The sequence below is a fragment of the Mugil cephalus genome, chromosome 16 (assembly GCF_022458985.1).
Source record: "Mugil cephalus isolate CIBA_MC_2020 chromosome 16, CIBA_Mcephalus_1.1, whole genome shotgun sequence".
Classification (NCBI taxonomy): Eukaryota; Metazoa; Chordata; class Actinopteri; order Mugiliformes; family Mugilidae; genus Mugil; species Mugil cephalus.
Window position 1 is genome coordinate 18154440 of NC_061785.1, and position 25796 is coordinate 18180235.

The window sequence follows — 25796 nt, forward strand, 5'->3', positions numbered from 1 at the left end:
CTTATTTGTAAGAGTGTGTGCACCTTTATTTGTTATCTATACCCGATCAGCAGTTCCAATCCTCCAGAGTTTCTTGTTTTACGAAAACAATGACACTGATCTTAACAGTGTCAAGCTTAAGGAAACCCAGGTACAGCCTCCCGTGACGAGCAGGAGGTTCAACAGTACTGAAAAATAGATGGTAAGCCTCTCTCCCTGACATTTCCTGACACACACACACACACACACACACACACACAGCTCTCTCCTTCCATCTTCCCTCCGATAACAGACTCTCACGGTGGCTTTGAAACCAGCCACTGTTAAGGCATCCCCGCCACCAGAGGAGATAAACCGAAAGCTAGCAACAGCGAGTGTGTCTGTGTCTGTATTTCTTTCGGCTTGCGTGTGTGAGGGTGCACTTTTTTTTTTTTTTGTTCTTCCGTATGTACGACAGGTGTGCGCGCATAGCGGGGAGCGAGGGTGCTGGTAACACAACACCTCTGTTCCCCTGCACACATAAATGTCGGTGAGGTTAATTTAAATTTCAGACCAGCTCAGCTTGCCCCGCCTGCTGCCTTGGACACGTTACACTGGTGTGAGCATTACAACTGCTGGGTAATGGGACTCAAAGTGGAGGATAAGGTGACGCATCCAATTCGACAGAGCGCAGCCCTGCTCGGGGTTGGGTTGCAGGTGAAAATGTTTCCAGGCCCTGAGTTCAACGGGGAGGGCCTGAGTGGGCTCCTGTCAATTTTCTCTTTTAGCCAAAAAGGTAAGTGACACTTTAAGGCTCTACAGCCGAGGAGAGTAGTGGGGACATCCTTGGGATGGGTCTCAAAATTCTGAGGTGGTCTCCCTTTCTTTGAATACTTTTTTTCTTCTTTGTTGGTGCCCTCCAGGGGCTGATCTGAAAACAGCAAGAAAAACACAGTTTCAAGGTCCCAGCTTCATTCTGTGTTACACAGCTCCCCCTGTGGTGCAAAGTGCTCAAATGGAAATTATGTTTACACACTAAGAGTAAAATGGTTCAGTCGAATATTTTTGATGCTTCGTACACATGTGAAATGCGCATTGGCATCACCACACAGTGCAATCTAGTGGCATACATAACCAAAGACAAACAGTAATAGTATACATCTAATGAGGGCATCTCCTCAGAGAACAGCCAAATTACATCAGAAGAATAAGGGAAGATTTAAAAAGTATCTAAAAATTGCACTTAAAAGGGAAAGTGGGCTAAATTCAGTGAGTTATTTTAAAAAGATGAGTTCTGAGTCTGGATTGGAAGGCTGTCAGAGAGTTTGTGTTTTAGAGCTGGCTGAATGCTCTGAAATGCGTGGCAGTCGGGCAGGTGGCGCAGCACGTCGGGTGGCAGACGAGGGATCTTGGAGCACTTGGAGGGCGAGTAAAATTGGAGAAGTTCAGGCGGATGCGTCGGAGCTCGAGGGTGAATAGCACGGTCTTGTACTCAATACTGGATTTTATCGGAAGCCCGTGGAGCTGCTGCTGAAGAACTGCAACTGAAACTGTACGACCTCTTCCTCCTTGCACTTCCGCTCCCACATTTTACTCACAGGACACACCAGCTTCCTCCCGCGGTCCAGAGACGTGCTTGTTAGGTTAGCCGGTTGATCCCGTATTTTCCGTAGGGGCGCATGTGAGCGTGTTTGTCTTTCTGTGTTTGTCTTCCTGAGCAGGGTGTACCCTGCCTTTTGCCCAGTGACAGCCGGGATAGGCTCCAGGCGCTGCTCCGGCCTCCCTACGACCCTCTGGAGGATGAGCCTAATAGATAATGAATGAAGGGACGGTAAATTTCACACAGGAGGCATTTGTCTATTTACAAATGTGAGAACAAGCATGAAGGCTTAATAACCAAGATGTACGACGTGACTATTGCACGTTCAGTGCTCCTCTCAGATAATATATTGTAATGTATATATTTACAGATGCATATACTGATACAGCTCTCTCTTCAATAGCCCCGTCTAAGCTGTCAACACCACAACCAGTGTGGCGTGCGTTCGATGTATGACAGCTCAGTCAAACATTTATGAGATCAAAAGTCATACATTTACATGACGTTTACTTCCTCTGAGGAAGAGCAGCCCCAGTTTCAACACACATCCTCTCGACGGACTTCACAGTTGCTATTTGGCAAGACATCGAACTTCTCAGCATGACTCTCACTGAATGTGAAATCAGGTGACACGCTCAATGATTAAAATGTTATCGTTTTTTAAAAGGGATCAAATTTGGAAGTTGAGGGTATCAGTCTTAGTAAAGCAAGTGGAGTAATCATAGCAGCTTGTCTTTGGATTTTAACCCAAGCAAATTGGGTGTGTGAAGATATCTGTAGTATTTCAGCACCCTAAAGCAAATTATTTAGTTTATGGGGCTGATATTCTTCCATGATATTTATTAAAAAACAAACAAACAAACTGAACGAACCCAAATGTAGAGTAAAAACGTGTATCTTTCAGAGCCAGAAAACATTTGATTTCTTCACTTTTTGTGAAAAGGTTCCCATGACTGACTCAAAAAACCCACTTTCGCTGGTTCAATGCGCGACCATCATATCACTTAATAACCTCAAGGGTGCGGTTATTAAAATTACAGGATCGTCCATCCGTGCACAGCCTTATTTCTGGCGGTGCCACGGCCACATGGCATTTAGACTAAGGGCAATTAGCACCAATACAACTGCGTAATGACGGACACAAAGTTGACAATGTGTCAACAATGTCAATGTGTTGACATGCTTGTGCAACCCCTCTCTGCCCGGGCCAAACGGAGGCCAGCTCATTGTTCAGCCGCTACGGCCGTGTGTTTCCAGCTGGGTCATTGTCGGGGCCACGGGCGCCTCAGCGGTGAACGATGCTCTCCTTTCACGTGCAGGATTGATTGGAGATCAGACCAGTGTGGATTTCAGGGATCAGATTTGACAGCTCCACTTCACGGCCCATCAAGCATGGCCACCTGTAACATGGCTACACTGGCTGATCAAGGGGCCTCATGTAAGAGCAACAGGCAAACTGATCTGCTACAGTGGAGGCGCGGCGCTGGCATGACAACAACTGTGAACTGAGAATCAAAGAGATAAATTGAGACCGTGAACCTATTTGATTGGGTCTTGAAGCATGTTGAGCAACTGCTGATCTGCTTCCACATGTGCGAGATGATTGAAACGTCTTTCATGGCTGTGTGATACCTGTAGCTTCAGAAGCCACCAGCTTATAGTAATGAAACTCGACATTTTAAAGGCGACTAATCCATTTAGACTGTAGATATTGTGCTGTTTGTAATGGTGTTCAAGATACAAAATTCAAGATCACTTTATAGATCCCCACAGGGAAACTGTTTTGTCCAAGCGTCCCAAGATTAAATAATCTTAAAAAATAGAATAAGAATGAGGTAGTAAGAATTACGGAAAATTATATACGTTCCAATTTACATGGGATATACAGGAAATTGTGTACAGACATGAGATATACGGCGTCTCAGTCCCAAAGTGTCTCAGTGTGCAGTTATATAAAGTGTCTTGTGTGCCGGCGCGCAGCAGCCAGTGCGATCAGCCAAGCCATTAACCATTAGGCCGCTAACAATTGGCGTTGTGTATTCTGAAGGCTGTGGGGATGAATGACCTCCTGAAGCGCTCTGTCCAGCAGCTCAGTGACAGGAGCCGTTGGCTGCGGCTGCTTTCCTGTCCAGCCGGGGTGGGGGCGAAGGGTCCAGGATGCTCTGTGCCTTCCTCATGCAGCACCTTTCAGTGACAGTCCCCACAGAGTTAAGATTTTGCGACTCGCCCAGTAGCAAAATGTATTTGAGCCACCACCGCTTCACCCCGTCCAGGCAGGGGTAGCCGTCGTTCCACTCCCAACTGGTCGGTTGGTTTCCATTTTGGTGTCACTCTGGGGTGTGAACACGTTAATTTAACTTAACACGTTAAAAAACCAAAAACGTAGTCATACGTCATAACCAAGAGCAACAATTCCTGTGTTGTGCAAGGTGAAATTACAGATTTTGTCAATGGGAGTCTGGTGGATCTGGAGGAAGCAGTGTGACAGCTTCAGTTTCTCCTGTCTGACAGCGAGGTAAAGCAGCGACAATGGCGTGGATTTAGCTTTTATAGGTGAGCCTTGTTTTCGATGTACTGCTAACGACCCCGTCCAACTTATTGTCTGATTTAATTCCTTCTCATTTAACTCTGCACGAAAACAAACAATTGCAATCTTCCATAATGTCCACAATTTTGACTTCAAGCATTTCATTTCAGTTTCATTTATTAATTTGTTGAATTGGGTCAATGCACATTAATCAACACTGGTGCATCAGGCATCAGTGTTAATTCACCGAACTTAGCACAAATGCTCATTTTCAGCTGTAGTGCCAAAGCAGGTACTACACAACAATCACAAAAAAGATCAGTTTTTCTTGTCCATTTTAAAAAAACATGGGACGCCCCCAGAGGGCACTCTTGTATCTCAAGCCTCACCAGCCAGCTTTGTGCTAATGGCGTTGATTTAGCCTACTGTCGTCTCAGGAGGCACCTGTGTGGATATACAATATTTAGATCTTGCCGCTGTATCAGTAGCCAGAGTTTAGAGATAAACTTCATAACTTATAAAGGCGTGTGTGTGTTCTGAAAACGGATGACTGTGTCTTAAGGCTTTTCTTTCTTTCTTTTCTTTTTTTTTTGCACACCCATTTCATCATTTATTACAAAGGTTTTTTCCGCTATGAGTGGACATGTAAAACATTCCAGGCTGTTATGCTATTATTAACAGAAGAGAAAAGGCGTCAAGCTTTCAACCTACAGAGGACTCATGGTGGCCCAAAACACCCAGGCACATCAAATAAATAGAAAAGGTTCCTCAAAAAAAACAAAAAAAAAACTACATTTCATGAAGTCTTGTGATGAAAACAGTTCCGGTTTCCTTTTCAGCAGCCGGAACAGTGCCTGCTTTAAATACGATTTAAATTTTTTGTGGAAGTGGTCAGCTTTATTGCATAAGCATAAAAAAATGCAATGAAGGAATCCCAATTGAAACGGAAGTGGAAGTACTTTTGAGAATAATTCCATAAAAAGAAAAATCGTGCGGAAAACTTGTTTCATTATTCAGAATGAACACTGATTCATGGGATTAGCAAATATAGCTAAGATTCAAGAGCTTTTTCTACATAAAAAACTAAATAAGTTTGTTAGTTTGTATACATTATAATGAGATGATAACTTCATTTAACATGTTGCGGTCACGGGGTTAATGTATCCAATGTAAAGTGGCTTGAGAGTGTCTATGATAAAGTGCTTTATAAAACCAATGCATTATTATTATTTTAACACAATTAAAGTTACGTTTGTTTAATTCAACTAGAAAAGTCACCAGTTTTTTACATCAGCACATCATCTTCTAAAGGGTAAAGAGAAAAAAAAATACTACTTAATATATTTTACACATTTAGTGTCATGATTTTAATTTTGGACTGCGCCAACATTTGAATAATATCAAAATGTTATTTTAAAGATTTTATTGGGCTCTAATTAAAACCCTTTGTTGTGAGATCAAAATAAAAATATCCGGGAAACACAAAGTAGTGTCGTCATTCCCAATTCTAAGGTTTTGTGATTAGCAAATCCAAGTTGATGTAACCGTCACGGAAATGTGTCACGCATATGAAACTACTACGTGAGGCAAACGGAAAACCCCCTTTATATGTTCAACTATATAAGACAATAAGTGTACTTTAAATCATGAGTAGTGTTCCGTTAAAGACAATCCCCAACAGAGGCCATGAACATGCTGATTGGTGAGTAGTGAGGCGGCCCTTGTGAAAAGCTGCCTTCTCATCGTCCCCAGAGGCCGCAGGGACTCTGAAGGGGAAGCTTCAAGACAAAACTGCAGATCCAACAAGTAGCAAAGGGTAGCGCAGCAGTTTTAAAGCAACAGGGAGGAACATAGATATATCTGGTGCTGCTTTTACGTCTACTAAAAGTGCCACTGACTTAATGCAGTTACTTTTGGTTTGGGCTTCAGATTTCACTGGCTATTCTCAATTCTGGTGCAGCTATGCAGGGGTGGTGGTGGTAGTGGGCGCAGGGGGGAAGGAGAGGGGGGGGGGGAGGAGGAGGAGGGAGAGGGAGGAAGGCATGTCTGTTTCTGCAGGGGCTGCTGAGGAGAGAAAGCCTCGCTTTGTTCCGCCTCTCCCTAACCCTCATTCTGCTGGCGGCGTCGCAGGATTGTTGTTGGGAGCCTCCACCGACATCTCACTCTCTGTCTCCTCGCAGCTTTCGCCCTTCCCCTCTACATGGCCACCCTCGCCCGCGGCGCGCCCCTGCCGGAGACCGGCGCACTTGTTGAGGAGCCGCTGTTTCAGGAGACCGTGCAGAGGAGCCGCAGCCTGGTGCAGAAGATCCTTCTGTCCGTGGTCGACGCGCACAAGTCCTGCATTCACACGGAGGTGAGGGGCGCGTCGGACGCGTGGCCGCGTGTTGTTTTCGTTTCGGACGTCCTCATGGCATCTAATGCTGCTGCTGCGTCACTGAAGCGGCTGATGTGGCTCCCGAGCCCGAGTCAGCCCCGTGGCTCGTCTGTTTCGTGTAGATGCCCCGCGCGATTTAGATCTATTAGATGCTGCTATAAACAGAATATCAGCTGTGAGAGATGACAGCTGTTGTGGAACCAGGAGTTTGAGCAGGCCTGTGTAGAGAGTGGTATTATTTCCACCACTGAAGCTGACAGCCCTTCGACTTCACTTCACAGGATTAAATAGTTTACACAACACCTGTAATAGTCGTTTAAAACATACTGGGGCATACTGTGACAACCATGTCCTCAGGGGTCCCGGCCTCGTTGACGGACATTTGGACAGAAAAGCCTTAGATTTGGCCGTGTTTTGGTATGGCGAGCACGAACCTCCTTAAAACACGTGACAGATTTAGCTGCTTTGGACTTTGGCGATCAGCGAATAATCAAAAAAACTGTAGAAAAAAAACAACTTGCCACTACTACAAATCCACATCCACAATCCACAACTATTACACGCATTCATTTATGAGATTGACATATTTAAAGAAGCCTGTTCGCTGATGATCTTTGAGTAGAAATTTGAAACACCGCAACACGAATACTTTTGCTGTTAACATTCATCTCACCAAGGGTTGAGCGTAAAAAAAGAATGTTTATGCGGGACATGCGTGCAGCCACCTTTCTTCAACATCTTTATCTCTCCACCGCAGACGCTGCAACTCAATTCCTCGGAAAATGCGAAGCTGGCGACCATGGCGTCCATCATCGGCATCCCCCCTGCCCCCGTGCTCAGAGTCGTGTCGGAAAACGTCACCTTGGTAAGCGTCGCCCCGTCTCGCGTGTCAACGCTCCAACTGCAGTGCGCGGGAGCGGAACGGACAAGGTGATGATTCTGTTATTTTTTTCTTTTCCAATCAGGAGAGCAGCTTGAGGCGGATGCACGAGGGCCTGCTGCTGCACCGGGACCTGCTGAGCTCCGTCTCTCCTCGGCTGGAAAGCAAAGATTCAGTGACCGGGCTGATGGCCGACATCAGAGACCTGGCCCTTCAGATCACTAAGGTATCTGAAGTATTCTACATCACTCTCATCCGGCAAACATTTTGTTACATTTTTGGCATAGTCATGAGTTTTTATTTATTTATTTATTTTTTTTATTCTTTTGCTTTGCAGATGCTAAAAATGGTCCAAGCAGAAGCCACGGCACAGCCCACCCGGGCTCCCGTGGCTTTGCGTCTGTCGGGGGAATACGAAGTCCAGGTGGCAGCACACCTGACTCTGGTGCAGCTGCAGTCCTTCGGGCAGGACATGGTCCGCTGCCTCAGGAGTCTGGACCGGAGCAGCGAGGATGAGACGGAGAGCTGACGGACAGGCGCGTCGTTCTGCTGCTTTTTGGCTCCAGTCCAAAGTATCCACGAGTACCAGATTTTGTGGTATTCGTTTATTGATCTGTTCAAAGATTATTTATTCTGTATTTTTGATTATGTATTTGTATTTATATATTTATTAATAAGACTGGATATGTATTATTTATTTTTTATAACAGCTTTTCATCCTTTGGCCAAAGACGATTTGTGCTTTAACACTACTTACGTGACGCAGTAGGGCAACGACGACTTTAGCATTAAAGAAAGTAAAAAGCGACATCTGTTTGCTTTAATCATCCATTATTATTATTATATTTAAATTGTTATTTTTGTATAACTCATTGTTCGTTCTTTTATTTTATAATTTGTCAATAAAATTTAATTTTCCTGAAAAGGGAGTGGTTCCTCCGTGTCAGTGAACCCACAGTGACACAAGACAAATGCTGTGTCACCAGTGACACTACACTTAAAATTCCACCGAAGCGCATATTTTAAAAGAGAAGTGGAACTAAAAGTGAAATAGAAGCCTCGGTGTCATTACTTTTTGCCACTACGCCAGACAGGTTTCCTAAAGGAAGTGTTGCAAGTTGCAGATGACCGACTTACTCTGAGGTGGCCACCCTTGTGACAGCCTCGCTATAGCATGTGATCAGTCTGAGTCAGGTCAGATGTCACGGTACTGTAACTTCCAAAACTGTACATGACCACAATGTGATCCGGTGAATATAAAAAGAAGTTGCTGATTTAGAATTTTATTTCAAGAGGTTTACATAATTCTTTAAGTATGAAAAGGTGCATATAAAAAACAACAGCAAAACAGTCTTTACAGAGTCATGGGTGTAAACGGGTCTTTTTTTTTTTTTTATCGTTTTAACCTACGTGTTGCACAGCAACCCAGCAACAGTTTTGTGCAGAGGTAAATTTACACCCAGGATTTATAGAGCGGAGATGGCTTTGGCGGCGACTCTTCTCCCCAGCGGCAGAGTCAGGTCAGTGATAGCCAGGACCACTTTAGGTTTGGCCAGAGCAGGCAGCTTCACCAGCTCAGAAACCTGAACGCACAAAAAGACTAATTAGTGACAGATATGTTGTGTCTGAACATGTGTCTGAAGTGTTTTGTCTAAAGACGAATGAATTGAATGAATGTCAAAAAGATGGGTAAAAATGGTCATTTTCTAAGTCTGTCTGTTTCTAATTTCTTCTGGATTCAGTTCTTTTCGTGTGGCATTTTTCTTCCACTTGAAGCTGTGCATGCACTGAGCTGTAACACAAGTAATGTGTTCCAAGTAATCTGTTACACTCCTAGTGCACAAGTGTATTGAACAAAAAAAAAAAAACACGTCATGGTTCTTCTCAGAAAACATACTGAAAATTCTTCAAAAAACTCCCAGTGTTTGATAGCTCAGCTGTAAAGAATGTCCGAGGTCTCATGTTTTCCTGCCTTGACGTAAATCCACTCAGCATCCATCCGTGAATCGCGACTCTGGCATTCTCGCTCATACTTCTTACGTCTCGATTTTTCCCTCTTGACCACAACAAAGACTCCCGAACCCTTCCCGATAATGTCTGACCTAACAGTCACTCCTCTTTTATCTACACCTGTCTGGCCTCCCCTCCTGGCCTGTTCTCCTCCCGCCTCATAACTCACCATCGTAAAGGGCATGAACTGCAGGATGTTCCCACGGCTTCCCTGCTCCAGGCAGTCGACGCACTCCTCCAAAAAGCTCTGAACGAACTGGGTGTGAGGGCCGGCCATCTTGGAGCTCAAGATAGAGGAAATGAGGAGGAAGAGATTGGCTGTGGAGAAGAGAGCAGATGGTCTATATATGTCCTATCAGTTGAATTACACAGTATCTCATATGTTTATGGCATCTGCTTAAGCCAGTTCATAGTTATTAAGGAAGTCACCAGAGAGAGAGAAGAAAAAAACATCAACAGACATTCTAGTTAAATGTTGCCCAATACTTTTTATTTAATAGTTTTATTTATTTATTTATTTATATTTACTGGAGCGGTTTGTCAACTTCCTGATTAAAATGACCTTTTTGGATTACTCATTATTACTCATTTATTCATTTACTCATGGGCAAATTTGAAGATTATGAGAATATTAATAGAATATTGGCACGATTATATTTAGAGAAAAACACCGTCATGAGCAAAAATAGATGCGGCTCATACGATCGACATGCGCTGATCCATAAAGACCGAGCAATTAAGTGTCGGGGAAACAGCGGTAAATGATACAGGGGGAGATGTTAAATAGGAATAAGGAAAAACACACGTGTTTTTTCATAAACCGTCCAACGCAAAAATCACTTTTAAGCTGACAAAGCTGGCAAAAGCCATGAGGCGTTGGTAGTGAGACCGGAAAAGACTGAGACGCTGGCGCTTACGGTACGCTGCCACCTGTGCCGCGGTGGAATGCGGATAAATCAGAAAGCGAGCTAAGTAGCTTAGCTTGTAGGATGCAAAAATAATCGTTTGGCCCAATAAAATGTGAAAGTAACAAAAGGCTTTTTGTTCCGACACTTGGTAGCGTAATGAATTTTCCGCACTCCGTCTATAATAAGGGAACATGACTTTGTGTGATACACGATTCATGATTTAAACAAACAACCAAATAAAACTACATGTTTATTTAAGAAAGTTTTAAGGGCCTACCACCATCTTAAAATATAGTTCATCATTTAAAATCCCTGCGGTACCGGTGGGTTCAACTGAATAATCATGAGACAAATTTAAATGATGATGATGCAAAGTTGAACAAAATGAGGGAAAGACCAAAATGATGATGACATGTGTCTTGGTGTGGTGTTGGGGCGCTACATACACATTCAGTATAGAATGAGGAAGGGAGAACAACCCTCATTTGTATTTTGCTTACGCTATCTAACAAAAAAAAAAAAAAAATCTGTCAAGATGTAGTAAATTATTATCATCAGAATCATCCATTTATTTATTTTTTTCTCCTAATATTCTAGTTGTCACTGTGTCATATTTGTGCACACAGAAGGGACAGTGTGTGTCTCACCTAGGACTCGGTTGAGTGGCTCCTTCATGTTGACGGCGTGGAGCTGGGAAGCAGAGAGGGAACTGCTCATAGATCTGTCTCCTACATGGCAACACATGACAACGAGGAACAGTGCATGAATTGACGAGGTTTGTTTTCATCGTATTCATAGTTTTCAGGGGGAAAAACGAAACACAGAATAATTAGGGTGAAGTGTCAACAGGGAAGTTACAGGAAGTGCTGCGTTAGTGTTTAACAAAATGCTTTCTTGTTTAAGAAAAGTCATAGAGACTTCCTTCCTTCAGTAACCGCTGACTTGCAAAACATCACTTTGTTCCTAAAATAACCTTCTGAGACACGGTTTAGTTTCATTGCAAGCGAAAAGACAGATTTTATTATTCATACAATTAAAGCAATTTTTACCTTAAGGATAAATAAACGCCTACCATCTACAAAAAAACAAAGGATATTCTAGCCACGTGTTTATTTATTTGCTAATAAAGATAGAAATTTATTTGGGTGTATAGGGCAAACGGTTTCTAAATAAATTCCCAACTGATTTGCTTTCTTATTTTCAATTTCATATTCAATAGCCCTCGCGGTCAGTTTTTCCCTAGGTCATGCAACACCCTCGCCTTTGACGTTTCGTAAGGGGATTTCACTTTACTGCGGCTAAAACTGAACAAGTGAAAAATCCCAGAGCTGATGGTCGACTGCAAATTACATCCATCATGTGGATAGAAGGGTGAAAATAGTACATGGGAACAATGCAGCGGTGCCGTTACTCTCAGTTGGGCTCCTTAGCACTGAATTCTTGAAAGCAGAATTATCACTTCTAGTTTTTTTGAACGTGGTGATGAGCAAGAAGCTCAACAGTTAATTACTACCGAGAATGGGCTTCATAATTCAGACATAATTCAGACATTAATAGACTGACCTGGAGTGGAAAGGGCTACAGGCTCATCCTCGTTGGAGCTGAGCAGTCGCATGAGTTTAGACGGCTGAGTGTCATCCAAGGGAAAGAGGCTGTTGTAGTCCTGTGCCCAGTAAAATACATACACTCATGAGACAAGATGTTTTTTATTGTGCACTTTAAGTGTTTAAGAAATTAAACTTTAAATGTGACATTGGATGCTTATTTCCACAGGTTGATATGCGCCTTTCGTGACCTGATGGAATTTCTGTTACATGCTTTGGTTAAAAATTCTTAAACATGGTGCTGAACAGGCCTTTACTCGCCGTGTCAAAAATTGCCGTTTTCACAACGTTTTGGTGCAATCTGTCCTTTTTCTTGAAAATGAGCTCCTGTTACCCCACACCCTTTCTAGTCTCACCTTGGCAACCGTTGAGCGCATGGATAGATTACAGTATCCCAGCACTCGGAAGCCACATGAGATCTATTTGTACCGGAGTTAAACCCAAAACAACAGGAGACCTCGGATTCAGTCGAGCCGAGCCGAGCACACACCTGCTCACAATCAGGGGTCGCTCAATTGTTAAAAAATGCTTCTGTGTATCCGACGCTGGCAGAAATGTGGCTTCGCTTTGCTATTGGACTATCATCAGCTTTTCTGAGCCGTGACAAACGCCGCACGCTCTACTAAATGTATAAACCTGTGAGAATTGCATCCGATGTCCCCTTTAAAATGTCAGTTCGTCAAAGTGAAAATATATAAATCATTTGAAATCATTTTAAAATCAGTATACGGAGGCCGCAGTATAGGTCTCATGACGGTTTTTACCTCAATATCCTCTCTCTGCCTTTTCCGCTGACGAGCTGAAAACGAGCCTTTGTGGTGAGATGAGTAAGAGCTGAGCGCACACCATACGGCCAACCTGAGGCATCATTAGCAGAGGAAATGTCAACTCCGGATGAAAAAACTACCAGACATTACCGCTGCCATCTCCATCAAGGTACTGAGGTGTCATTCTTACTTGGCCAGGGCCTTTCCAGGTGGGTCTGCCAGGCTGTGCCAATGGGCGGAGTCTGTGAGCAGGTTGGGCAATATGGTACCCAGCAGTGTGAGGGTGATCTGTTGAGTGTCCAAGCAGAAGATGCTGTAGAGTAACTCTACCACCCGGTTGGCCCACTCCTGCCGTGTCTCTTTCAGCAGCTCCTGAAATAAAACACAGTGATCCGTTTATCGAGTCGCATGAATGTTGGCCATATTCAAGTTAAGGTCTCCAGTGAATTGAATCGTAATTGACTCAAACATCTTTGGATTTATTGCTGCTGGTTGCATAAAGCAAGACATTTGTGGAGTCCACGTTTTGTGAACCCGTCGATCAAGAATCAATGTCCACATCACTAGATGATGAAAACAATTTGGGTGGTAGGTGGAAAAAAAGTGAAGCTGAGTAAATCTAGGAGTATTTCAGGTGTTAAAGGAATGTTAGTACATAAGAGGTTTGTTATAAATGATGAGGTGGTTCCCGCAGTACCAGAGAAGCCAGTGAAGAGCTTGGGAATGTGGTATGATGCAAGTCTTGGTGATAAAGCGCAGTCCAAAGGACTGAGGCATGAAATGATTCAAAGCATTTCCAGCATAGACTCATCAGGGCTCCCAAGAAAGTTACGGCTATGGTGTTTGCAGTTTGGTTTATTAGCTCCCAGTAACGAGTCTGACAGAGGAGTCTAAGCATCTAAGGTTAGACTGGAAATGACTCTCACTCAGTCCAAACATCCAGCGGTTAAAACAGGGAGGAAGTGGAATCCGAATATTGCCGTACAGCAAGCACAGGCAGCCCTCAGGCATAGGGACATCATAGGTCATGTACAGCAAGGGTGCGGAGGCATGGGCGCGTATGCAGGGAAACCAGGGATTCATAGCAGTAAGATGTACTAAGGTGGTGTCACAGGCTAGGCAAGGACAGTGGGTGAACTGGGAGAGTGTAGAGAAAGGAAAGTTGAAGTGGAGCGAGCTGTGGAGCATGGAGGCTAGCAGCATTAGATTTATGATACTGTTGATGTGCTGCCAGACTGTGTTCCCTTTCCTATCAGAGAGAGAGGTAGCTTGGACACCCGACCAACACAATTGTGTATTATGGTGGACAGCAGTAAAAACGGCCAAGCTAATTTCTCCGTGGATTAAAGTCATGCAGTTGTGTGGTGGCAGCATGTAGGGGGGTGACACCAGGGCGCTGGAACTCACTGTTAAGTCTTCTGGAGGTGTCGTTGGCCAAACTTAACGAAACATCAGTGAAAACCCCAATGGTGTGCCACATACTGTCTGCTGCTGTTGGCTAGGCTAGTTAGCTGGTGTCTTCTTGTTGGCTGCTAGTTGGAAGCTGACTGCTAGCCTGCTGGTCGGTTTTCAGTTGGACTGGGCTTCAAAATGTGTTTTGCCTCAGATCTTAGCGCAAGGGACTGAAACATCTTAACCTGTGTAACAGTGAATTGACTCTATTCTAAATTGGTTTGATCTTGATCTATCTGTACTTTTAACTCATACCTTGACCAAGTTGTTAGTGAACCAGAAGACCCCTCCCATGTTGAGAAGGCTCTCAAACAGATGCAGAGCTCGGCTGTCCACCCAGCCTTTGCGCAGCACCGACTGGAACTGCTGACTAAGCGCCGTGTGTATGGGCTCTTTGGCAGGCAGCAGGTTGCGGTACGGGATGGGCTCCTGGCCTTCCATCGGGGGGCGCAGAGTTGCAGCAGTTTGTTGAAAGACGTCAGCACACATGTGCTCCATGATGGAACTCATAATGATCACGCTGGTGAGACAGTGGAGGGAGATAACTGTTAATTCAAGCCTCAGAATCTGATCACAGGCTAAGGCGGTGAATTTTAAGTGTGTGTTTCTTTAGTTTGTACCGTTCATTGTAAAACTGTAACGTGTTCTCTCCATACAGTGGGGTGACGAGTTGTCGGATCATGGTCTGGGGCTTCTCCCTCTCATCCCTTCCCAGCATCCTAACGTGGGCCACCAGCCACGCCACTGCACAAATGGCCATACTGCACACCTTTCCCTTGATGTTGTCAGTGATCTTCTAAACTCAAGAAAGTGCAGTAATCAGAAAGAGGAAGGAAGGATGTGGTAAAAAAAGAGGATTCTGACTAAGCTGGCATCTTTCCGTAGCGCGTGATTTAAAAACTTGAATGGAATACAGAAGAAGTGATTAATCTTTGCATCTACCGGCCTACATCAAAGACGTCACTGCTGTTGCAAGTTTTCCCTCTTAACATTTTCCACAGAAGACATCAGAAGATGAAATTAGTCAAACCGCTTCCAGGAAGAGGAATAACCTGCTATAATGTGTTACAGGAATTAAAAAAAACAACAAAAAAAAGTGACGTCTGACAGACCTGCACTGCCTCCACAGAAAGCACGCCATTTTCCCACGCGTTCAGGACTTCCAAGATAGCTGCCGGAGTGCTGAGGCAAATTTCATGCCATTTCACCTGACTGTCAACCGAGAAAAGGCAGAGGAAAGTCCAGTGTAAAAAGCACTGCTGGCCACATTAAGACATTTTGATTTCATAAAGAAAATCAAAATAAAACAATACAATATTTAAATTTGTGTGAGATTTGAATATAATTCCCCAATTGCAGCTTACACTAGTTTCATCTCTGAGGAGTTATTCAGCAGGGTCACCAGGCTCTCCACTTTGCCAGGCTCTGGTCTGAAGCAAGGGTGGTCAGGGTTTAGAGTCTTGCCTTCTTCGGGCATACATGTCTGCAGCCACGTTTCAAAGAAGGGCGTCTCCCCTGAAGGACTGGGGTCTGACAAGATCACCTAGAGAGGAGACACACGGATCACAAGTACATAATTTAGGAATCATAGGGTCTGTTCTGAACAGCCCTCCCTAAACATCAATCCATACGTTATGTTTGAAGCGCAAAGAACTAACCCCAGAACCGTACGTCTGCACCACATGGCAGAGCATGAGGAAGGAGATGTCAAAGAGCAGGGCCCGTACTGACGCAGACTTGGCTGAGAGAAAGGAAGGGAAACATCCTCGATGTCAGTATCAAATTCAATAAGCAGCATGTCAAGGAGAAAAAATTCCCACATTGGAACATGTCACTCTTGTACTCACATCCTTCACCGCTGATGTGCTTGGGAAACTCATTGAGCCTAGAACAAAAAGGGAAAAAATAACGTTACGTAATACGACACATCTGAAAATATTATTCCTAAGAAAACTGGACTTTTTAAACTGGGAAAGCTTCAAAGGTTGCAATCAACCAGTAAGACCTTTTCACACAGCCCTTTCTGTTACCTTCAAAACTCTGATTCTACATCTTGTGCGTTGTTATCATGTAAACTATTTTAAGCGGTCCTTGAATTTTTAAGTGTATATTTTTCTGTCGTATAAGAGGTCTTTGAGCACATATCCAGATTTTGTGTTTGTGATGAAAATTTTCAGAAACCGGGTTTTGAGAGACAGTTTTTAGAGAACGTTACACTGGGTAGTATGTGGTGAGTATGGGGTTACTGTTGCGTGCATACATCATTAGCAAGGTCCACCGCTGATCACCTGCACAGGATCAGATTTCTAAATATAGTTGATATTTTAGAAGGGAAGTATTAAAATGCTGACCTATACATGTTTGTAGTATTTGGCTGTAAGACCACATATTTCCAAGAAATTCGGGTCTTGGTGGAAAAGAAATATTACTATGTAGCCAAACAAACCAAATATCTGTTTATTTGTGGCATTTGCTCGATGCTGAACCTTTTGTCATCTGTGTTTTTTGTTGAAGGCAGGGCCGTACGCAAGGCCCAAAAAATACTGAGGTCACGAGTCAGAACTTTTAGGCGGGTACGGGGGCTCCCCCGGAAATTTGTTTAATTCCATTATTTAAATCTGGCCATTTTCAGAGTCTTAAGGAGCAAAAACGTCATCGTTATGACTTTTGAATAGGTTTATTTGTTTTGTTAGTTATCAGAGAACATCACCCTCATCCTAAATGATTTGCAAATGAATCACATTTTAAAATTCAGCCAGAGAATGAATTCAGCCCTTTCCTCCCTATCCTGCTTTCCCTTTAGTGAAGAATATAAACACACACAGTCAAATACTAAACTGATAGAAATGAAAACAATATGCCATTTCAACATCATATATTCATCCAGATGTGTCAGAAATCTTAACAAACCAATGGGGCATTCTGAGGCTTTTTGAAGGACCATTGTGACTCATGAAGTAAGGTCAAGTTACCGCAGATGTTTTATCTTGTTTATGCGCACGGCTTCTTGTCCCGCACGATCTGCAGAATTGAGAATTCAGCACTCGATAAACGTTTCATTTTCGTGAAACGCTGACATATCAATCGCAAAATCAATGTTGAACCGATGGGAATTGACGACCGGAACTGACGGAGTTAACCAAAATTAAACTTTGATTCGACATATCGAAATATTTCCACATCTACCACTCAAACCGCTGTCCACCTACGTGTTTAGCTTGATTCCAGTGATTGGTTGGACTGCCTGACTCACTAACGTTAGCGGTAAATACATCAGTGTCTGACTTGTGTGTGGTAGTTACCATAACAGGGGGGCGTACTGTTGATGATGCACAGCACGAAGCTACTGTTTTATTAAGCAGTCGCTCTACTCTTGGCTCTTCAAATATAAAAGTGACCTTACGGTTTTGTGGGAGACCAAGCTCATCGTCCTGCAGTCATTTTCACTTGTAATTTGTTTTAAGTTTATATACCACAATATATACAAAAAAAAAAAAAAAAAAAACACAGAGGACACGACCTCGGTGTCCTCAATAGTAGTTACAGCCTTGATTAAAGGTCCCTGTACAAAACATCACAATCGATAACCAGGATAAACAAGATAACATTTCCATGTAAATGCCATAATTTAAGTTTAATCAAGACGGGGATAAACTACATTCCAGAGATAATGGCACCCATGTGAACACAATCAAAGGGCCTTTTTCTGATTAGATAAAGGCTCGTTGAAAAGGAACTATTTGACTCTATTTACAAATCGAGTTTGCAATTTACTCACTTAATGAACTTCCGGGCAAAGGACTTGAGTTTCCCCGTGGCAGCTGCTGCAGCCAGGAGCAGATCCAGACTCTTCCCTGACAACATGTGGCCAAGGACCCCGAGAAGACCCTCAGGGGATTTAGAGTGATCTGCGTCTACTGTCTACAAGAAAATGAATGAGGAGATAAGAGCTATGTTGATTTGAGGTTTATTTCAAGGTGTATTCATACTTTGATTTTCTTGTTGTTACATCTCAGATCTAATATATTTGGTTCATTTTATGCTTCACAGGTTTTGATTTGCTTATTTTTTCCTGAATGATACAACTTTTGTAAACCTTCTTGGGCGTTTCTGTACTGATTGTAAACTCTACCGAGCAACATAACATACTTAAAATGCCCTGTACGATTGAGATCAACTTACCTTAAGTATATTGGTGACGGTGGGCTCAGCTCTTAGGATGAGACCCGGGTTAGGCTGGATGTTAGCGTTTTCTGCTGTCTTTAGCCTTGGGGCAAACTCCCTGTCCTCGGTCCTGAATCAAAGGTGCAAGGGGGGAGGGAAGGGAAGGGAGGGGATGGGGGGGAGAGAGGGGGACGGGGTGGAGGTATTGGGGGATATGGTGTGCAAGGTACTGTGTGAATGCGGTGAATAAAATAACTCATTGTCATTTTAAACAGTTAAATAAAGACATGAACAAGGGTTTCTGTTGCTGTGACTTCATGAAATACCCCGCGTCATACATGTTCAGACAGCATACCGTTTTGACGTGAGGCTGGCTGTGTTTGTTTCCGACAGCAGACCAAGTTTATTACACTCCTGTAGGAGCATCCCGAGGCAGTCACAACTGTGGAATCGCAAGAAAAACGGTAACGAAAGATAAGCATCTCTGTGCTTTCTATGCAAAGCAGTAAAGACGGTTGAAATACTCAAGCCCTTACTTGCATCTCTGATCTGCTTTGTCCAGCAATGGTGTGAGCTTAAGCAAGTACTGAAATGCAATATTCACATCCTCCATAAAATCCTGAAAAACAAAACAAAACAAACAAACAAAAAAACAAAAAACATTTGTTTTGTTTAAATGCTTAAACTCAAGACATTTTAAATTACCAAGTGATTGATTTGGTTTACCTGTCCTTTGTCACCCTGAGGATATTTCTTAAGTCGCAGTAAAACTTGCGGTATCTAAGATAAAGAAACAACAATGAGACTATTCTTTGAGAACATGGAGCAAATGCAGCTCAGCACTCAATTTTACCATTATTTTTAAAAGACATAAATACTAAAGACAGAGAAAGGCAGATGAAAATAAGAATAGCTCTTACTTTGAGGAAAGTGAAGGCAGTCCATTTAAGCTCCTCTGTGCCCTCTGGTGACTCAATGAGGCCAGTGAAACAAGCCTTCCATATCTCCAGGACAAAAAGTGGAGCAGGAATTCGCTGGGGGGGGAAAGAACATTTAAGTTGACTGCTGCTAAAAAGAAAAAATCAATACAGAGAACAGCTACAAAGAAAAGTGAAAAAGCATTTAGTGAAAAATGCATGCTAAATGTTGCAGTTGTTCCTCCGTCCACCAAATCGCCTAAAGCAGCATTTGGAAAAACTTCACCTACAGATAAAGCTGATTTATTCTGACAGTTGAGTCATTCCTGATGTCTTGGAATGTTCTCCTCAAAAGTGAAAAATAAAAATCTGTCCAGAGAATTTTGGACCTTTTACAAGCACGCGCTTTTAGCCTAGAATTGTAAGTAGTAAGAAAGTGGAGTTGCTGGGTGCAAAAACACATGACTGACTCTATTAATTTGATCTACCAGACTAAAAGGTTTTATACGGCAGATTTCATAATGCATTTTTCTGCAAGTTACCTGCATTCGCTTGATCATCATTAGCTGCTCCACCAGTGGCTGCGTCTCCCCTGTCAAATTCATGGTTCCTTCCAGCATGATGAAAGCGTGGACTGATGGGAAGGACGCATGTAGTAGAGGGTCACACTGTACAGACAACATCAGAGGAATACTGTGGAAAAGAGAAGAAGTAGTTAGTGAGACGTGACTGTCACATCAAAGCTCAGCAGTGTCCCGGCAAACTTCATTAACTCTGTGTCATTAAGGATGTTTCACCTTTTCACAAGTGACAAGCTCTCCTCTAATTTGGTGCTCAGCGTCTGGTTTGGTACGCTGCCAAGGCCATCTGTCACTTTAAGCACTGCTTGCTCGACGTTGCTCCAGGAACCTGTGGAGGAAGAGCAGCCGAAACACTGACACTGTTAAGGCGCGATACTCAATACAACCAGGTAAAGTGGAAGCTTTACTATCAAAATTCAGATAAAGATCCAACTACAAAGATACTAACTGGATTATGTTTAAATAACCGTCACTATTATCAAATACTAATACACTAATATAAGCATCCAATAGTTTTTGATACTGTGCTCATGTACTTGCACTCGTAAAACAGCTCTGATACATCTCCACCTGGTACCACTTTAGGGTAATGTACTATTTGTCTTTTGCCAACGGTTTGCCAACAGTCAACACACCTACAGGAGGAAGATGCTGGGTGTCAATCCGTGCAGGTTGGCTGCCTGATAATAATGGTGCTATAGCTCAGAGACACATTGCAGCTGTGGTGGCAGTAGGATGTAAAATAGTCACAAGCTTTTGAAATATTCAGCCATGACCTTCTCTGGCTAGTTGCAGCTGAATCGAGTCCGAAGCCGATACTCAAGTCTAAAATTTGAAATCCCCACTAAATGTCTGGAAAAGACTAAGACTGAAAGGTGAGCCTCTGTCAAAACAACTATTTTTTGTCTATAGTTGTCATTACAGCTCCAATGAGACAGAAACAAAAAACTACAGCATTGTGACTACACTGGATCCCAGGTAAAGTTGTGTGTGCGTAGAAAAATATTTGCATCAGTACTTGGCATCAGTAGGTACTTCAACAAAAGTACCTGTTGTTTGCACTTGGTCATAAGGTTGTATCATGCCTAGTTCACAGTACTTTCAGCTGAAGAAAACCACCATCATTAAATATACGCACATACTGACATTAAATATATATATACTGTTTCAGCTATAATCCATTGGGACCAACCCTATGTTAACACAGATACACACACAAAGACATAAACGCACCTTGGTCCTCCAGCCGTGCAATGTGTACCAGAGCTCTGTTCTTGGTGCTGCCCATCAGCGTGTGCAGCCTCTCCTGGCAGGCCCTGAGACTGGCCTCCGTGCTGGCCGACGGACCCATTTCTCTCAGCTTCTCACAGTACCACGCACAGCCCTGCAGTAGCCACACCACCACTCCCAGCAGAGCCCGGCACAACCCGATGCATTCCTCTGCTTTCCCATGACAGCTGAGCGAGGAAGACGTGAAAAGAAGCGCGTCAAAGATATTCAAAATGGGAGGAAGCCAAAGGTTATATCAGTGACATTTGGCAAGACACACATTTTCGACTATACAGTACATTTCATACAACACTTTCTCAGATCATTTTGGCCCTTGTTGTTGTAGCATCTATTATTATAAGAGAAGAAATTCTTAATTCATATACTGTAGAAAAGTCATAACCACTAAAGCAGATACGTGTTAGATACAACACATATTGGGACAATATTCGAAACTAAGAGTGACGACACAGGAAAAAAACGGGCATACCTGAGACGATGGCAGAACATGTCCATAATCTCCAACAATGACTTGACACACAGCTCGCGGGAAAAGTCATCAAACTATTATAATAAAGACGTATTGGTGAAGACCTTGCACATCCAATACTACAAAATCATGCTGTTGCAAGTGTTATCTTACATAAACCTACCTTAGTTAAAGCTGTGAGCACACTGGAATAAGAAACCATCTGAGGAGAGAGACGATAATATTCACAAGCTTGCAAAATAAGAGATATTTTTGCATTGAGGTACAACCGTTTTCCTTTTGCCTCACCTGTGAACTTATAGCATATTTTAGGTAAGACAATATGAGTGGATTGGGAGAGGGACCAATCATCGCCTGCTCCATCAAGGCCTCTGGAATACACACAGAGCATTTAGAGACACAGCAGAAACGACAATAAGGTCAGTGGTGTATAGTCAAAGCATCATCATGAACCTGCAAGGTTAAGGTAATCCCATGTTGCTCCCTTTGGGAAGTTTTTCTTAATGTTGATAGCCCACTGGTAGTCACTCCAGCGTTCCTTCCACGCCTGCAGAATGGCTTGCTTTAAATTGACCACCTTCATCCTGCTAGGAACAAACACACTCATATAAAAATAAAACCCTATTTCCAAGACATAGTCACGTGTAAAGCTATTTGTTGGTAAGCCGTATGGTGAATATGTATGCATGTACTAGCTTGTTTAGCCGAGTTTAGCCGTTAGCTTGCTAGCGATGTGATTCTTTAGTTGATACATTTCTTAAAATTATATCGTCTTGCCGTGTGCAAAACCGCACTATTGTCACGGTGAATGAGAAGAATGAGGAGAATGAGGAGAATGTGATTATGTGCGACACTTACCCAGCGGCTTTTAGTTTCTCAAGGAGTAATATGCACTTACATTCAAACCCCTAGTTTGACAATACAAGGGACGTAATGTTTTTCTGCGAAAGGCGTAAGCGTTCATTGGTCAATCCTTCGACGTCTCAGTATTCTCTCCGCTGATTGGCTGAGGGGAGGGCCAAACGATTAACGGCTGAAGAAGCAATGCCTGCACAGTAACACAAGGTGTCGCACTTTCCAAAGCTAAAGCTGAAAAAATGGAGGAAGGTAAGCAGCGTGAAATTAACCTGCAGCACGCCAGGCTTTTTAAAAATCACACAATAAAGCGCAAAATGTGAGAATGTATTGATTTAACAATGTAGTACAACCTCATAACCAGCTCTCATGTTGTTTGGCGCGATTGGGTTTTGACGTCATAGTTGAATTGCGTCAAAACTTGTTGAAACTTCTTGAATATATAGAAGATAGTTTTGTGTGTAATCTTATCTTTTAATGAGAAAGCACCGATAGTAAACTCCAGCCAAACAGTTCTTTCATCCTAGTGTCACGTGTAATTGTGTTGTGTTTGTACTCTTTGACAAGCTAGCATGCCTTGAAACAGACAAAACCAAGTCAGATTCGTTTAGTAACTTAAATTTGTCTTGTCTGACAAATTATCTGGTCCATGTCATACAGTTTTTTTGGTGCCTTACGTAACCGCCTCATTCAGCTTTCTGATTCACTGCCTTCTGCAGTTTTTATCTTTTTATGTCAATCCAGATCTCTTTTTTTCCTGCAGGGTTTTGTCTGTTATGTCACACCTTTGAGCTGCTAAAAAACAAAAACATTTGTTTCTGAAACAATGCAGAGCTTTGCATCCAAAAGAGAAACAGAATTTCAAGGGGTAAAAGGAGCTAAGTTTAATTGAAAGTTTAGGGGTGTCTCTTTAACTTTGAGACTGCAAAAAGCAGGAAATGTCCTGCTATGCCATGTTTAGGCTAAAACACTGTTTCTGATATAAAAACATTCTAGACAAGCATGATCTGCTGAGTTTTTCTTACATCTCATTCTTGCTTTCCCACTCAGCTCTTCGCGTTAAAAGCGATATTGTTCTCCAAAACAACCCAACTACTCTGCAGAGCGAAGACTCTCTCGTATTGAGTCTGGGACAACAAAGACCTTCATTCTGCTTGACACAGGAGACGGTGTCCTGACTAGAAACATGTCTGCGTCCTGGGACAGAGCGCTGCCAGCCAGCGGGAGATGATCCATGCGTCCTGGCATGGTCTAGGTAGGCAAGGTTTTTTTTTTTTTTTTTTTTGGAAGGGGGTGCGTGTGCGAGAAGAAGTATTTCTTGTCTTCCGCTGAGAGCTGCATTAGCGAAGGGTGCTGACAGATTTGAGTCTAGCCCTGGGGAGAGCGGAGAGACTGTAGTCACGGCTCCGTGTCTGTTCTCATGACTTCACTGCTGGGACAGACCCAGTTTTGATGACTCTTACTTTTCTTCTGTCTGACTGTCTGATTTAAGTTTGAAACTATTGACCTGTCCCAGCACAGTGAGGCTCACTGGCGTTTACTCTGTTGGTACTTAAAGTCTCCTCCCATTCCTTTCAAGTTCTCAAATATCATTTTAGAGCCACCATTTTCCAACACCACAAACACATTGTTAGCTCTGTTGTGCTGAGCTAGATAGCAGTCATTACCTTCAAACCTCAGAAAACAACATTAACTCGACACGGTTTACTTTTAGTATTACATTTTTTTGAGCAATTTATCAAATCCATCAGGAGGAATTGATAAAATAGTCATAAAACATGCACCTGTGTGGCATGTTATCATCATAAAATAATGTAAAGTAGTAACATAATGCACTGTAAATATATTGACTTAACATTTCGTGGATTGTTGTTCCCCTCAACACAAATTTGCTGTATTTTTCTTTCATTCTTTCATCATCTAAGATAAATCGAGAGCCTTTTAGCCACACAGAGGTAATTACAAAAAAGTTGAGAGCAAGGAAATGAGAGTGCCCCCCTTATGTCCCCTCAGGTTGTCCATTCATTGCTTCATGAATCAGGATAGACTAGAGACATCTCCTGTAACTGAGAGATGATAAGGCACATAATGAATCGGCACGTCTGGTGTTGCACACGGCTCCTTCCTCAGCTTAGACCTCCAAATGGCAGCTGATCATTAAATAATAAAGACGAACTAACTGAGAGAGAGACATGAACAGCTGATTGCAAACATTTTGTGTCAAAGCCAAAAGCTGAAAACTTTCGTAGCCGCAAACTGTAAACTGTGGATTTTAAGACTTGGTGACCCCCAGTGGTAGATGTTCGCAACAACCGTATCAAAGCTTGTCGCGTTGTGAACCGATATGTACAACACCGGGACCCTGGAACCAACGCAGTTAAAAGGAATGCAGCGATTTTTCCAACAGTGATTCATCAAATTGTCATCTTTTACAAAGTAAGAAGTAGGCTAAGACTCAGAGTGGAGATGAGGTTGTGAGTAATAGTATGATGCCGTCAAGCAAGGGTACCCCATGTGTTCTCATTTGCAGTATTTCGATTTTTACAGGGGAACTGCTGACAGCTAATTGATAACACCAGTGGGCTTTTTTACACAAGACAGCAAGCGTGGGTAGGAGGACAGAGCTGCTGTGTCTCTTCCATTTGGGCAACAGACTACAAAACAAGTCTCAGTCTTTGGATAAAGTCCCATCACACTTTAGCATCTCGGAGGGTTCAGTTGGTACTTTCTGTCAACTCAGCAGCACTTTTTAATTGGTTTTATTTTTCCTCGGTTTCCACTTTCCTCAGTCTGCGCGTTGGCATCCAAACGGTTGTGAAATGTCTGTTTACAAAAATACACAGTCTGCGTCTCTTTATAGAATAGAATTAGTTTATACTTCACTTCAATGCAGTAATGTATAAATATGCACCAATCAGCCACAACATTAAAACCAGTAACCTGCGAAGTGAATAACGTTGGTGATCTCATTACGATGCAATGTTCTTCTGGGAAAACTGGGTCATGACAACAGCAAGGGGGTATTTTGTGCTTCCTGGTGCCATATGTTACCCGGCTAAGCAGTGCACACGCACCTGGCCATCTACGCCATGTTAAAAATTTGTCAGACCGGACCACCTTGAGTCCCTGTTCCGGGTCGAGTTCTGATGCTCAGACGTCCATTGTGAGCGCTGTGTAAAGCCCATACACGTTCTGACGCCTTTATATCAGAACCAGCATTAAATATTTTAAACAGTGTTAAGTACAGTAGCTGGTCTGTTAAATAGGACCACACTGGCCTGCTGTCACTCACTGATTGTTGTAAATATGCAGCTGCATTACTGTATATTATCATTATCTTTATTGTGCTTTATCCAATTCTCCCCATCATGATTGCCCTAACATACAGTAGGTTTTACTATATTTCTGTTGACCCATAAAAAGATCTAATTTTGTACTTG

General features: G+C 42.9%; 2 protein-coding genes across 4 annotated transcripts; one reads left to right on the forward strand and one right to left on the reverse strand.

Annotated features, from left to right (window-relative positions):
- Positions 1-5477: 5477 nt before the first annotated feature.
- LOC125022749 (granulocyte colony-stimulating factor-like) lies at positions 5478-8264 on the forward strand. Its single transcript, XM_047609663.1, has 5 exons — positions 5478-5787; positions 6266-6438; positions 7217-7324; positions 7425-7565; positions 7677-8264. The coding sequence occupies exons 1-5, from the start codon at positions 5772-5774 to the stop codon at positions 7866-7868; spliced, it is 630 nt and encodes a 209-aa protein (XP_047465619.1). The 5' UTR covers positions 5478-5771; the 3' UTR covers positions 7869-8264.
- Positions 8265-8606: 342 nt separating this feature from the next.
- On the reverse strand, positions 8607-22459 carry med24 (mediator complex subunit 24). 3 transcript variants are annotated; one of them, XM_047609662.1, is made up of 26 exons: positions 22360-22459; positions 21955-22088; positions 21790-21872; positions 21665-21703; positions 21502-21575; positions 20976-21199; positions 19959-20070; positions 19704-19854; positions 19165-19278; positions 18971-19024; positions 18781-18863; positions 18600-18686; positions 18263-18362; positions 17859-18001; positions 15928-15965; positions 15739-15821; positions 15445-15623; positions 15193-15292; positions 14701-14876; positions 14336-14600; positions 12819-13000; positions 12626-12719; positions 11821-11920; positions 10905-10985; positions 9519-9667; positions 8607-8922 (listed from the first exon to the last, which is right to left on the reverse strand). In XM_047609662.1, the coding sequence occupies exons 2-26, from the start codon at positions 22082-22084 to the stop codon at positions 8806-8808; spliced, it is 2958 nt and encodes a 985-aa protein (XP_047465618.1). In that variant the 5' UTR covers positions 22085-22088; positions 22360-22459; the 3' UTR covers positions 8607-8805. The 3 variants fall into 3 exon arrangements, with proteins under 3 accessions (XP_047465618.1, XP_047465616.1, XP_047465617.1); XM_047609660.1 differs by having other exon boundaries at positions 18263-18374; XM_047609661.1 differs by having other exon boundaries at positions 18263-18374; positions 21955-22085; positions 22360-22453.
- Positions 22460-25796: the final 3337 nt, after the last annotated feature.

What these genes read in the sequence shown, in the direction of transcription:
- med24 (XM_047609660.1), bottom strand. Translation starts at nt 22,084, where the DNA reads ATGAAGGTGGTCAATTTAAAGCAAGCCATTCTGCAGGCGTGGAAGGAA. An exon ending in GGATTACCTTAACCTTGCAG is followed by an intron (nt 21,873 to 21,954) that starts GTTCATGATGAT and finishes TGTGTATTCCAG; the next exon opens with AGGCCTTGATGGAGCAGGCG. An exon ending in AGCTTGTCACTTGTGAAAAG is followed by an intron (nt 19,855 to 19,958) that starts GTGAAACATCCT and finishes TCTTTTCCACAG; the next exon opens with TATTCCTCTGATGTTGTCTG.
- LOC125022749 (XM_047609663.1), top strand. An exon ending in AGTCCTGCATTCACACGGAG is followed by an intron (nt 6,439 to 7,216) that starts GTGAGGGGCGCG and finishes TCTCCACCGCAG; the next exon opens with ACGCTGCAACTCAATTCCTC. An exon ending in TGGCCCTTCAGATCACTAAG is followed by an intron (nt 7,566 to 7,676) that starts GTATCTGAAGTA and finishes TTTGCTTTGCAG; the next exon opens with ATGCTAAAAATGGTCCAAGC.